The 15000-nt window shown below is 37.8% G+C and overlaps 1 protein-coding gene and 1 long non-coding RNA gene across 2 annotated transcripts in view; one reads left to right on the top strand and one right to left on the bottom strand.

The window, feature by feature from the left end:
- grm8a (glutamate receptor, metabotropic 8a) overlaps nt 1–3486 on the top strand; it is a 474494-nt gene extending 471008 nt beyond the window's left edge. Inside the window, 1 exon segment of the mRNA XM_062066580.1 lies at nt 2865–3486. Within this exon segment, the coding sequence (XP_061922564.1) occupies nt 2865–2914 (50 nt within the window). The 3' untranslated portion in view covers nt 2915–3486.
- Nucleotides 2849–15000, bottom strand: part of LOC133662522 (uncharacterized) — a 34267-nt gene continuing 22115 nt past the window's right edge. Inside the window, exon 3 of the long non-coding RNA XR_009828122.1 lies at nt 2849–3449. This is a non-coding gene — a long non-coding RNA (uncharacterized LOC133662522). The remainder of the gene's footprint in view (nt 3450–15000) is intronic.

Below are 15000 nucleotides of genomic sequence, written 5' to 3'. Positions count from 1 at the left end.
TAACCTATTTAAAACATGTCATCAAAATTCTAAAATTCATCTTAATCAGGAAAAATGACTAATGATGTTCCATAAATTATTTTTTTAATTTTTTCAAAAAGATTCGAATTAGCTAGTTTTTCTCTTCTTTTTTTCGGTTGAATTTTGAATTTTAATGAGTCGAAATTGAAGATAAACTATGTTTAAAAGTGTAATTGTAATTTTTTTTGTGTTTTCTCCTCTTTTAAACCGTTCAATTAAGTGTAAATATCATTAATTATTAATAATAACAGAGTTAAAAGGTAAATTGAGCAAATTGGCTATTTCTGGCAATTTATTGAAGTGTGTATCAAACTGGTAGCCCTTCGCATTAATCAGTACAAGAAGTAGCTCTTGCTTTCAAAAAGGTTGGTGACTTCTGGAGTAAACATTGCAACATTGTCTTGTTACATTTTACCCGTTTGCTCTTTTATACCACTTTTTATGCTTTTAATTTTTTGTAATCGTATTTTTAGAATGTGCCTTGGGGCCATTAAATAAATTACCTGCGGGCCGCAAATGGCCCCCGGGCCGCACTTTGGACACCCCTGTCCTAGCCGCTCAGGCAAATCATATTGCCTAAAAATGCATTTTTCCATGGATAACATGACATCATCGCGCCAAGTGCGTGCTCTTTCAGTCAATTAGTGCGCATATATACAGCCCCCGGCCAAAATTGTTTTAATTGTAATGTTGAAGAATGTATCTGAATGTGCATGAACTATTTCTGTTCAAAATTGTTAGAAATGTCACATGTTAAATGTTTAAATATTAACTGTCAGTTTACTGTACTGTGCCAACTGTACTATTATATGAGTACCTACATATCTTCTATTGTTTCATTGAAAATAAAACAGCAAAGTCCATTTGGCCGTCATCCGTTTTAATTATGAGACACAATTGTGTCAAAGTCATGATTTTTTTTTTTCATGCTTGAAATAAGAAATGATTACTTTAAAAAAGTAGTTTTTATACTTGTGAGTGTTGATGACACAGCTTTGCAACAGTTGATATTCTAGTTTCAAGCATGTTTTACTCAATATAGCTCATCAAATCTCAGCAACAAGCTGTAATATCTCACTGAGATCATTTAGGACCAAAACACTTAAAACAATAATAATAATGTGGTGGATTGTCCAAGGCTTAAACAGCAACAAAAGTGAATTTAGTACAACAAGTTTATTTACTCATAGTCAAAAGTGCTTAAGTTGGATTGTTTTGTCCCTGCAAACAAACGGCCGTCCTCCGGAGGACACACAAAAAGCAATCTCTCCCCAGTCCTGGTCGCCTGGGCATTTTTATCTGTTTCTTCGTGTGTCAGTCTGTTTTTCTTTGTGCGTCATGATTTTGTGGTCTTCGACATGTTTGTTTTGCAACATCCTTGAATCCCTTAATCATACTTAGACAATCAAAACATTCTGTAGACAGGTTGGCACGACTTCATATTCAACTGTGTCCCACACCCGGTCCATTCAATGGCGCAGAATAGAAGAGAAATGAAATGAGCGTACATTCTTGACCAGGGGTCCCCAACCTTTTTGAAACCAAGAGCTACTTCTTGGGTACTGATTAATGCGAAGGGCTACCAGTTTGATACACACTTAAATAAATTGCCAGAAATAACCAATTTGCTCAATTTACCTTTAACTCTATGTTATTATTAATAATTAATGATATTTATCTTTGTGGAAACACTGATCATCTTAATGATTTCTCACAATAAATATATATATAGAAACAGATAAATATCAATATCCAACACTTTATTTTTATATTTTCTCTAAGTGCACATTTTTCAAATTGAACATTTTTAAATGATCACTTCTAAGACAGTCTTGTGAAATCACAATATCTCATTTTAACTAGCTAGCCACTAACATTTTTTAACAAATCATGAATTACTTTGCACCATGTTTGTACAAATATTAACTCATGTAAAATACAAAAGTCAACCCTCACATTTTTAAATAAATCATGTCACACTTTGAACTGGACACCAAATCTGATATCTGTTTCTTTGTCAGTTAGTGAAGACCAAGTCTTTAAAATATTTTCTTGGATTTTCAAATTCTATTTGAGTTTTGTCTCTTTTAGAATTAAAAATGTCGAGCAAAGCGAGACCAGCTTGCTAGTAAATAAATCCAATTTTAAAAATAGAGGCAGATCACTGGTAAGTGCTGCTGTTTGAGCTATTTTTAGAACAGGCCAGCGGGCTACTCATCTGGTCCTTACGGGCTACCTGGTGCCCGCGGGCACCGCGTTGGTGACCCCTGTTCTTGACAGACATGAAATATAGTTCAAAGGTCAGAAATTCTACTACATAATAATAGATTTTATTTGTAAAAAGCACTTTACATTGAGTAAACAACCTCAAAGTGTATTAAAACAATAAAAAATAAAATTAGAACAGCCAAATAGCTAAAACTAATATGCATACATCTAAAAAAAGGCTTTTTTAAAAAGAAGGGTTTTTAAGCCTTTTTTAAAAGCATCCACAGTCTGTGGTGCCCTCAGGTGGTCAGGGAGTGCGTTCCACAGACTGTTCGTAGCTTTGTCCTCGGAGGTACAAAGTAAGAAACAAGTAAAACACTAACATAAAATCTGCTTAGTGAAAAGAATGATCTTATCAGACAGAAAATAAGCAAATATCACCCTTATTTGAGATATTTAATCTTACTTAGATTTCAGTTTTTGCAGTGTACGACAACTTTACGAAAAAGCTGCCGAAAAATTCACGTATTTTAGGTCGCGACAATCCCAAAAAAGCAGATTGAATTCCCGGAGGGACTGACTGAAGTGTCGAAACGTGGCTCTTTTATCATTTAACCTGTTTTCTTGTCGCGCAGCTTCATCCACTAAGACGACGTACGTCAGCTACAGCAATCACGCCATCTGAAGAAAAAAATAAACTACGTTGGATGCTTGGGATGAAAAGAGGAAGTGGTCCTCGAGCTCCGTAAAGGCAACAAAAAGGGACCGAGTTTGGGAGACGGACGATCCGGAAGCCCGACGGGATCCAAGCATGAGACATTTTTTGTGTCGTTTCGCATCATCCACTGAGGTGGGAACACAAACAGCCAATCGGTGTGCCTGCTTTCCTGCTGCTCAACGGTCCGACCATAACTGTTGAAAAAAAAATACCATAGGACCCTTGAGTGCGGCCAGAAGAAAAGAACAAAAACGAAGAAAAAAAAAACCCCACGTAGACGTTGTATCCATAAGGGCCACACATAGAGATTTCAAAAGATATTTAAAAGAAGACTCAAAACTTGTTTGCCGTTCTTCTCTACTCGTGAGTATTTTTGTGGTCGTGGCGATTTTTTCCATTCTTGTCTCACCGTCGTCTGATGAGTCGTCCTTGCATTCTGAGATGAGTGTTTCCTCCTCTGCTGTCTTGGCTAACACACCATGGTTGACGCATGCCCCGTTTTCTACAAAAAAAGGAGATTTATTTATAATAAAGGAATGTTTTGCAAACGCGGAGATTGGTGTGTGTCCTTTTGCGGAGTTGCCCGACCCCGAGATACCGACCAGCGTTCGCTCATTTCATTTCTTTGTAATTTTTTTTTTCCCACGGTTACCTAAATATGAAGTGGTTTGATGGCGCTATCTGCAAGGTAGGTCCATTCACTCAACATTTTCCGGCGGGAAGATGCTTTGACAAGACATGTTGTGTAACTGCACCCTTTTTGAGTACAATACTGTTTTTTTTTTTTTTACTGTAGTACTTTTAAATTGTTACAAAAATGTTTAAGTGTTTTCATGGTTTTAAAGTATCAAAAGTACCATATTTTTCTGACTATAAGGCGCACTTACAATCCTTTCATTTTCTCAAAAATCAACAGTGTGTCTTACAACCCGGTGTGCCTAATGTACGGCATAATTCTGGTTGTGCTTACCGACCTCGAAGCAATTTTATTTTGTATTTATTGAATGGATCCCCATTAGCTGACATGTAATACGTGTGACCAGTAGATGGCAGTCACACATAAGAGATATGAGTAGACTGCAATATGGTTTTAAAGTATCAAAAATACCGTATTTTTCGGACGATAAGGCGCACCTAAAATATTTTCATTTTCTCAAAAATCTACAGTGTGTCTTACAACCCGGTGCACCTAATACAAGGCATAATTCTGGTTGTGCTTACCGACCTCGAAGCAATTTTCTTTGGTATTTATTGAATGGATCCCCATTAGCTGACATGTAATAAGTGTGACCAGTAGATGGCAGTCACACATAAGAGATACGTGTAGACTGCAATATGGTTTTAAAGTATCAAAAATACCGTATTTTTCGGACGATAAGGCGCACCTAAAATATTTTCATTTTCTCAAAAATCTACAGTGTGTCTTACAACCCGGTGCACCTAATACAAGGCATAATTCTGGTTGTGCTTACCGACCTCGAAGCAATTTTCTTTGGTATTTATTGAATGGATCCCCATTAGCTGACATGTAATAAGTGTGACCAGTAGATGGCAGTCACACATAAGAGATATGAGTAGACTGCAATATGGTTTTTAAGTATCAAAAATACCATATTTTCGGACTATAAGGCGCACCTAAAATATTTTAATTTTCTCAAAAATCTACAGTGTGTCTTACAACCCGGTGTGCCTAATGTACGGCATAATTCTGGTTGTGCTTACCGACCTCGAAGCAATTTTATTTGGTATTTATTGATTGGATCCCCATTAGCTGACATGTAATAAGTGTGACCAGTAGATGGCAGTCACACATAAGAGATACGTGTAAACTGCAATATGGTTTTAAAGTATCAAAAATACAGTATTTTTCGGACTATAAGGCGCACCTAAAATATTTTCATTTTCTCAAAAATCTACAGTGTCTTACAACCCGGTGCGCCTAATGTACGGCATAATTCTGGTTGTGCTTACCGACCTCGAAGCAATTTTCTTTGGTATTTATTGAATGGATCCCCATTAGCTGACATGTAATAAGTGTGACCAGTAGATGGCAGTCACACATAAGAGATACGTGTAAACTGCAATATGGTTTTAAAGTATCAAAAATACCGTATTTTTCGGACTATAAGGCGCACCTAAAATATTTTCATTTTCTCAAAAATCTAGTGTGTCTTACAACCCGGTGCGCCTAATGTACGGCATAATTCTGGTTGTGCTTACCGACCTCGAAGCAATTTTATTTGGTATTTATTGAATGGATCCCCATTAGCTGACATGTAATAAGTGTGACCAGTAGATGGCAGTCACACATAAGAGATACGTGTAAACTGCAATATGGTTTTAAAGTATCAAAAAGACCGTATTTTTCAGACTATAAGGCACACCTAAAATATTTTAATTTTCTCAAAAATCTACAGTGTGTCTTACAACCCGGTGCACCTAATGTACGGCATAATTCTGGTTGTGCTTACCGACCTCGAAGCAATTTTATTTTGTATTTATTGAATGGATCCCCATTAGCTGACATGTAATAAGTGTGACCAGTAGATGGCAGTCACACATAAGAGATATGAGTAGACTGCAATATGGTTTTAAAGTATCAAAAATACCACATTTTCGGACGATAAGGCGCACCTAAAATCTTTTAATTTTCTCAAAAATCTACAGTGTGTCTTACAACCCGGTGCGCCTAATGTACGGCATAATTCTGGTTGTGCTTACCGACCTCGAAGCAATTTTCTTTGGTATTTATTGAATGGATCCCCATTAGCTGACATGTAATAAGTGTGACCGGTAGATGGCAGTCACACATAAGATATACGTGTAAACTGCAATATGGTTTTAAATTATCAAAAATACCGTATTTTTCGGACTATAAGGCGCACTTAAAATCCTTTCATTTTCTCAAAAATCAACAGTGCGCCTTATAACCCGGTGCGCCTAATGTATGGCATAATTCTGGTTGTGCTTACCGACCTCGAAGCAATTTTCTTTGGTATTTATTGAATGGATCCCCATTAGCTGACACCACAGTACATGGTGTAATGACAAGTGTGACCAGTAGATGGCAGTCACACATAAGAGATACGTGTAGACTGCAATATGGTTTTAAAGTATCAAAAATACCGTTGTTAAAGGCTAGCCTCTAGCCTTTAAATAGACCTAGCCGCTAGAGTATACAAATGAGTTTTAAGATGGGACTTAAATGCTTATCTGGGATTGAAGAAAATAAATAGCAGCTAAAAACTCAAGTAACGTATACGTCATGTTCACGTATTAATCCTGACATGGAGTTCCAAACTATTCAAGAGGGTTGAGCTACACTCTGTGTTCACTTATCTTGTTTTTACAGAGACATTTTGGGGCAATGAGGGCACCAAAGAACAGTGCGTTCGAAGCAGAAGACGTAAAACGGCAGGTTTTAATTCTCATTTGGGTCGAGGTTAAACCGTTTGCATGCCTCACAGAATAGCTATTGAGACATCCAGTGGACACATTTAGAATAGCAGTTTCATTTTTAAAAAATCAGCTACATTTTGTACTTAGCAAACCCATTTCGTGGGCCGGATAAAACCTTTTTGGGGGCTGGCGGGCTCCGGTAACCACTAATAAGCCGGCGTTCTTGGACCGCAGATTTCAGTCAAGATGGTGATAGACCGTTTAATACAAAACCCAAAACCAGTGAAGTTGTCACGTTGTGTAAATGGTAAATAAAAACAGAATACAATGACTTGCACATCCTTTTCAACGTATATTCAATTGAATAGACTGTAAAGACAAGATATTTAACGTTCAAACCTGGAAAACTTTGTTATTTTTTGCAAATATTAGCTCATTTGGAATTTGATGCCTGCAACATGTTTTAAAAAGCTGGCACAAGTGGCAAAAAAGACTGAGAAAGTTAAGGAATGCTTCTTTGGAACATACCACAGGCGAACAGGCTAATTGGGAACAGGTGGGTGCCATGATTGGGTATAAAAGCAGCTTCCAAGAAATGCTCAGTCATTCACAAACAAAGATGGGGCGAGGGTCACCACTTTGTCAACAAATGCGTCAGCAAATCGTCCAACAGTTTAAGAACAACATTTCTCAACCAGCTATTGCAAGGAATTTAGGGATTTCACCATCTACGCTCCGTAATATCATCCAAAAGTTCAGAGAATCTGGAGAAATCACTGCACTTAAGCGATGATATTACGGACCTTAGATCCCTGCATCAAAAAGCGACATCGGTGTGTAATGGACATCACCACATGGGCTCGGGAACACTTCAGAAAACCACTGTCAGTAACTACAGTTTGTCGCTACATCTGTAAGTGCAAGTTAAAACTACAATGCACAGCCAAAGCCATTTATCAACAACACCCACAAACGCCGCGGGCTTTGCTGGGCCTGAGCTGATCTGAGATGGACTGATGCAAAGTGGAAAAGTGTTCTGTCCACATTTCAAATAGTTTTTGGAAACTGTGGACGTCGGACCAAAGCGGAAAAGAACCATCCGGATTGTTATAGGTGCAAAGTGTAAAAGCCAGCATGTGTGATGGTATGGGGGTGTATTAGTGCCCAAGACATGGGTAACTTACACATCTGTGAAGGCACCATTAATGCTGAAAGGTACATACAGGTTTTGGAGCAACATATGTTGCCATCATGGACGCCCCTGCTTATTTCAGCAAGACAATGCCAAGCCACGTGTTACAACAGCTTGGCTTCATAGTAAAAGAGTGCGGGTACTAGACTGGCCTGCCTGTAGTCCAGACCTGTCTCCCATTGAAAATGTGTGGCACCTAAAATAGCAGAAGGGAGACCCCCGGACTGTTGAACAACTTAAGCTGTACATCAAGCAAGAATGGGAAAGAATTCCACCTAAAAAGATTCAAAAATGGTTTTACTGAGTGTTGTTAAAAGGAAAGGCCATGCAACACAGTGGTAAAAATGCCGCCGTGACAACTTTTTTGCAATGTGTCGCTGCCATTAAATTCTAAGTTAATGATTATTTGCCAAAAAAAAGTTTAAGAACAGCAGCCTATGGCACCGTTTGACGAATGCAGGCATCGGACCTCCTACCTCTCGCACGGAGATAAGGAAGGCAGATAAGACCTTTTCCACCAGCAGGGGGGACACACTGACGTAAAAGTGTTCCTTTTTTCATTCGGTCTAATTTTGTACGACCTTATTTTGCGTCACATTTGACGCCAGGGAGGTAAAAGACAGAAGGACACATGGGAGCGACAACAACAACAACAACATAAATGTCCCACCTGTCAATCAAGTGCAAAACACCAAATTCACCCTTAATGAGGAAGACTTCCACCTGGGAGTTGGAAGTAAAGACTGGAACGGTGCAAGCACACTTACACTTCAGTGTGTATACTAAGTAGACTCAGTTCCTCAGGGTCCCAAATCCATCACTGTCGGTTCAAACTTACTAGAAAACGACAATCTTTTGTTTACCCGCTTTTTCCCCCTTAACTCCTAATGGAGTTAGTCCCGCCCCTTTTGGGTCGGCAACCCAAAATGTTGAAAGAGCCATATTGGAGCAAAAATACAAAAACAAATCTGACTGGAGCCGCAAAAAATTAAAAGCCATATTACATACAGATAGTGTGTCATGAGATATACATTGAATTAAGATGACTTAAAGGAAACTAAATGAGCTCAAGTATAGCTACAAATGAGGCATAATGATGCAATATGTACATATAGCTAGCCTAAATAGCATGTTAGCATCGATTAGCTTGCAGTGACCAAATATGTCCGATTAGCTCTCCACACAAGTCAATAACATCAACAAAACTCACCTTTGTGCATTCACGCACGACGTTAAAAGTTTAGTGGACAAAATGAGACAGAAAAATAAGTGGCATAAAACTAGGGCTGCAACTAACGATTCATTTGATGATCGATTAATCTGTCGATTATTACTTCGATTAATAATCGGATAAAAGAGACAAACTACATTTCTATCCTTTCCAGTATTTTATTGAAAAAAAACAGCATACTGTCACCATACTTATTTTGATTATTGTTTCTCAGCTGTTTGTACATGTTGCAGTTTATAAATAAAGGTTTATTTTAAAAAAAATTTAAAAAATTATTAGTATTTTTTTTTTTAAAAAAGCCTCTGCGCATGCGCATAGCATAGATCCAACGAATCGATGACTAAATTAATCGGCAACTATTTTTATAATCGATTTTAATCGATTTAATCGATTAGTTGTTGCAGCCCTACATAAAACACGTCCTAGAAAGTCGGAGAAAGTTATACATGTAAACAAACTACAGGTGAGTTCAAGGACCGCCAAAATTAGTAGGACAAAACGGTGCTCGCCAAATACTCGAATCAGTGAAGCATGTTTAATATAAACAGTGTGCTTTATAACAATTACGGAGGTTTGTGTCATGTTTGTCCTCCTACAGAAACCATATTAAAACAAAAAATATATTTTTTTCCCCTCATCTTTTTCCATTGTTCATACATTTTTGAAAAAGCTCCACAGAGCCACTAGGGCGGCGCTAAAGAGCTGCATGCTGCTCTAGAGCCGCGGGTTGCCAACCCCTGGTATAGGGGCAACTTCAGGGGCCAAAACGCCCGTGTGCACTCAAATTGTGTCAGTTTAAAGCACAAGTCATCAATCAATCGATCAATCAATCAATGTTTACTTATATAACCCTAAATCACGAGTGTCTCAAAGGGCTGTCAAACTCAAGGCCCGGGGGGCCAGTTCTGGCCCGCCACATCATTTAATATGGCCCGTGGAAGCCTGTAATTTTTTTTTTCAATAAAATACATTTTTATTTTTTAAAACATTTTTTTACTGAATGCATTCGTTCATTCAATTTTGACAGAAAAAAAAAATGCATATTTTAAACTTTAATATTATCTGATCATGCCAATTATATTATGATATACTGTATTGCAAAACTACTTTTGTGGGATAAAAACAGTCAAATATCTGCTTGTCACCTTTATTTATGATTTTAAAGTTATTCATAAAAAAAATCTATTTAAAATTGCACAGAATGGAGAACAAAAAAAAAACATATTTTTTATGAAAACAATTGGATTTAATTGTCTGAAGGACAAGTCACATGATGCCTCAATTGATATTTCAGTGTTAACCTGGGGTGGTAATATTCATATGCATTTCAGGTTCAAACACCTGAACTATCTATTAAACAAGACAAGAAGCAAGGAATCAAACAGAGACAGGATTCAATGCAGCTCATGAGGAGAGCGTGTGGGCCTGCACCCTCCTACAGTGTCACCCCACGCTCTGGGGAAAAAGTTCCACGCCTCCCCATGTATTTGGGCATTCCCTGATTGCATAGCTGCAGCTGCTTCTAAGGGGAGGTGGTCTCATTATGCAGCAGCTGCGCTGGGTCATAAACAGTTCAAACAAAAGGTGCTTGGAGCGGTGTCAGGTTTGCCCCCCTCTCTGCTCCTCTGCTGTCCAGATCTGAGAAACCGACACCTCTACGGCGCAAATCCATCGCACACAGTGGAGATTTACAAGCTGTCCGTTTTTTGCTTGATAAGATCAAGGACAGCTTTGTGAGCACAAATGGATAGTAACCACAGGCCGCAGGGCAACCTGAACTGCGAGCAAACAAGTTGTGTGATAACTTCTATACAATTATTCTGACAATCACATGTTATTACCCTGCATGCATAATGTAAATTAATTCGGAAAAAATCGGCCCTCTGAAAGCAGCCATTACTGCGATGTGGCCCTCAATGAAAATGAGGGCCACTAATTAGATCTGGCAGGGGACGCCGTTAACTTAAGCAGACTTGAAAGTGATCCTCACAGATGTTTGCACAGCTGGCTGGCGACAAACAGCCGGGAAACAAAACAAAGACAACACGTTGGTATGGCTAAAGGCAGAGGTGGGACCAAGTCATTGCTTTGCAAGTCACAAGTAAGTCTCAAGTCTTTGCCCTCAAGTCTCGAGTCAAGTCCCGAGTCAAGACAGGCAAGTCCCGAGTCAAGTCCAAAGTCAAGACTGGAAAGTCTCAAGTCAAGTCACAAGTCCTGCATTTTGAGTTTCGAGTCCTTTCAAGTCCTTTTGACCACAGACTAATATTTTTACACAGATTGTGTATGCTTTTAAACCGCTGTATTTATTTATTAAAACAAGTGCATTTGAAATAGCAGGAAAGAAAATAGTACTGACATTGCAATTCATAATAGCACTATTAACCAGTCATTTTAATAGTTTAAACAATTTTAAGAGTAGCTCATGCAACCCTGCTTAAAAAATCACTTGACAAAAAGTGTGAATAAGGTAGCAAACTGCAGTGGACGCAACATATTGCTGTGTTTGAAATGACCTTATAACCATAAACATCTTATAAGTAGACGCAATATTGGTTGCTGTGACGCGAGCAATTTGCATCTTGAAGTGGTGATGAGGAGCCGGCGAGCAGCCTAAACTGACAGTTGACAGGTAGAAAACAAAGATGCCGGGCTGGTGTTCAGCGTTTTCCTGCTCAAATGAGCGGACTGTTGAAAATAGGAATCGGGGGATTACTTTTCACAAGTAAGATTTAACATTAATGTACTATTGGTTGTATTTTATGAAAATAACATTACCACAGAGTTGAGAAGGAGCAAAGATCTTCAATATTTGTATGTGAAAATCACAAATAAATCTTCTGGGGGAGGATGACGCCCCTACAGGGGTTTGGTTTACAAACTTTCTGCCCCACCTAAAACAAAATTCACCAGCCGCCATTGATTATAATGCATTCTCATTTTAGGCAAAGTATAAGACAATACTTTCTTAACAGTATAATTGTAACCAGGAATAAGTCTTCAAGTAACAATATTCAAATACTAACATTGTTGGGTAAAACAGAATTTGGTTTTATTCTGAATCCAGTGAAACAGATTGGTGGTTTTAGCTGATATAAAGACTTTCAGGTGTTTATATATGTTTAAGTATTTGGCAGACGCTTTTATCCAAAGCGACATACATACAAAATACATATATAACAATCACTGTAAACATGATCATTTAAGGGAAGAATGTAATACAAAATATCAATACAAAGTGTCACGACAGAATAAACTCTCTGCTGCTGCAGCAACAGAGATACGGTCTATAAGATATATAGATATCTAATGTATTCATACATTGTTTATGTAGCATGTATATATAACGTAATCATATTGTTTCTTCAATTTAAAAATAGCTGACCGTTTTTTCCCCCCTTCTCTGGGATTATATTCCCAGTTTTAATCTTGGACGTCTGGTCACTTATAGCGTATAAGAATATTCTATTACTGTTATGCAAACTATGAATAATAAAACATGTGTCCGTTATCATAGCTACACGTATGACAAAAAAGCGTGTGAAAATGAGTGGTATTCAGTGAGGTAAAATGAATTAAATGCGTTGACAGTTCATTGCTCCTGCCAAATGAATTGCACTGAGTGGAGCGGATCACCACTCCAAGATGGCGGCCCCGCGTCTCGTCTGCGCCAGTAGGCAGTAGCGCTCGATGCTGTGTACCCTTATAAGATGTCTATGGTTATGACGTTAGCAGTGAGTTTACAGCCTCACTGATTTAACTACACAGCAAATAAAAGTCATGTTACTTAGCCAATAAACGTTATCTTACATTCAAAACTTACCCTTCTTTGTGCAACTTCAAATGTCGAACGAAGTTGGAAGTTGTTGCGTCTCCGTCTGTAATATTTGAACTGCGTGATTTGCATACGGCAATTCGTTGACCAAGTCGTAGTTTTTATACCCGAACGAAACAAACTTTGGTATAAATCTTTCTCACTGCCGCATTGTTTGACAACTCTTGTTCATTGGTTGTCCTGCAATTTGATTGGCTGAATGCTGTGTGATGAAAACAATGTAGATCTAATTTGATTGGCTGTTGTACTGACAGCACACACGCTGACACGCAGCACACACGCTGATAGACAGACACGCACAAAATGAAAGCTACGGAGCGCTCCCAAATAACTTTTTAAGCTTTAGGTTTTGGGGAAAGTAGCAAGTCATGTCAAGTCAAAAGCCTCAAGTCCAAGTGAAGTCACAAGTCATTGATGTTAAAGTCTAAGTCGAGTTGCAAGTCTCTTTACATTTTGTCAAGTCGAGTCTAAAGTCATCAAATTCATGACTCGAGTCTGACTCGAGTCCAAGTCATGTGACTCGAGTCCACACCTCTGGCTAAAGGTGTGCGTCCGTGGACTCTGTATCTCACCTGAAGGTGGTACGACTTGGGATCTGAGCCGAGGATGTCATTGTGGCTTGTGCAGCCCTTTGAGACACTCGTGATTTAGGGCTATATAAATAAAGTCAGAACCCAAAATTGATTAAATGTCGTCGAAAAGCATGTTGTTTCAACGTTGTATTTGTGTTGGAAAATATTGGTTGGAAAATGACCAAATTTCAATGGTTAAATCAACGTCAAAATCCAACATTGATTAAATGTCGTCAAAAAGCATGTTGTTTCAACATTGTATTTGTGTTGGAAAATTACCCAATTTCAATGGTCAAATCAACGTCAGAAACCAACATTGATTAAACGTCGTCAAAAAGCATGTTGTTTCAACGTTGTATTTGGGTTGTAAAATATTGGTTGGAAAATGACCAAAGATCAATGGCCAAATCAACGTCAGGACCTGACATTGATTAAATGTTGTCAAAAAGCATGTTGTTTCAACGTTGTATTTGTGTTGGAAAATATTGGTTGGAAAATGACCAAATTTTAATGGTCAAATCAACGTCAAAATCCAACATTGATTAAACATCGTCAAAAAGCATGTTGTTTCGACGTTGTATTTGTGTTGGAAAATGACCAAATTTCAATGGTCAAATCAACGTCAGAACCCAACATTGATTAAACGTAGTCAAAAAGCATGTTGTTTCAACGTTGTATTTGTGTTGGATAATGACCAAATTTCAACGGTCAAATCAACGTCAGAACCCAACATTGATTAAACGTAGTCAAAAAGCATGTTGTTTCAACGTTGTATTTGTGTTGGATAATGACCAAATTTCAACGGTCAAATCAACGTCAGAACCCAACATTGATTAAACGTAGTCAAAAAGCATGTTGTTTCAACGTTGTATTTGTGTTGGAAAATATTGGTCGGAAAATGACCAAATTTTAATGGTCAAATCAACGTCAAAATCCAACATTGATTAAACATCGTCAAAAAGCATGTTGTTTCGACGTATTTGTGTTGGAAAATGACCAAATTTCAATGGTCAAATCAACGTCAGAACCCAACATTGATTAAACGTAGTCAAAAAGCATGTTGTTTCAACGTTGTATTTGTGTTGTAAAATATTGGTTGGAAAATGATCAAAGATCAATGGTTAAATCAACGTCAGGACCTGACATTGATTAAATGTCGACAAATAGCATGTTGTTTCAACATTGTATTTGTGTTGGAAAATGACCAAAACTCAACGGTTAAATCAACGTCGGAACCCAACATTGATTAAAGGTCGTTAAAAAGCATGTTGTTTCAACATTGTATATTTGTGTTGAAAAATAACCAAAGTTCAACGGTTAAATCAACGTCGGAACCCAACATTGATTAAACGTCGTCGAAAAGCATGTTGTTTCAACGTTGTATTTGTGTTGGAAAATGACCAAAATTTAATGGTCAAATCAACGTCAGAACCCAATATTGATTAAATGTTGTCGAAAAGCATGTTGTTTCAACGTTTATTTGTGTTGGAAAATATTGGTTGGAAAATGACCAAATTTCAATGGTCAAATCAACGTCAGAACCTGACATTGATTAAACGTCGACAAATAGCATGTTGTTTCAACGTTGTATTTGTGTTGGAAAATGACCAAAATTCAACGGTTAAATCAACGTCGGAACCCAACATTGATTAAACGTCGTCAAAAAGCATGTTGTTTCAACGTTGTATTTGTTTTGGAAAATATTGGTTGGAAAATGACCAAATTTCAATGGTCAAATCAACGTCAGAACCTGACATTGATTAAACGTCGACAAATAGCATGTTGTTTCAACGTTGTATTTGTGTTGGAAAATGACCAAAATTCAAC

Source organism: Entelurus aequoreus, linkage group LG12 (genome assembly GCF_033978785.1).
Source record: "Entelurus aequoreus isolate RoL-2023_Sb linkage group LG12, RoL_Eaeq_v1.1, whole genome shotgun sequence".
In the NCBI taxonomy this organism is placed as follows: Eukaryota; Metazoa; Chordata; class Actinopteri; order Syngnathiformes; family Syngnathidae; genus Entelurus; species Entelurus aequoreus.
The sequence above is the reverse complement of the archived record's forward strand: the minus strand, read 5'-3'. Positions and strand labels throughout refer to the sequence as shown.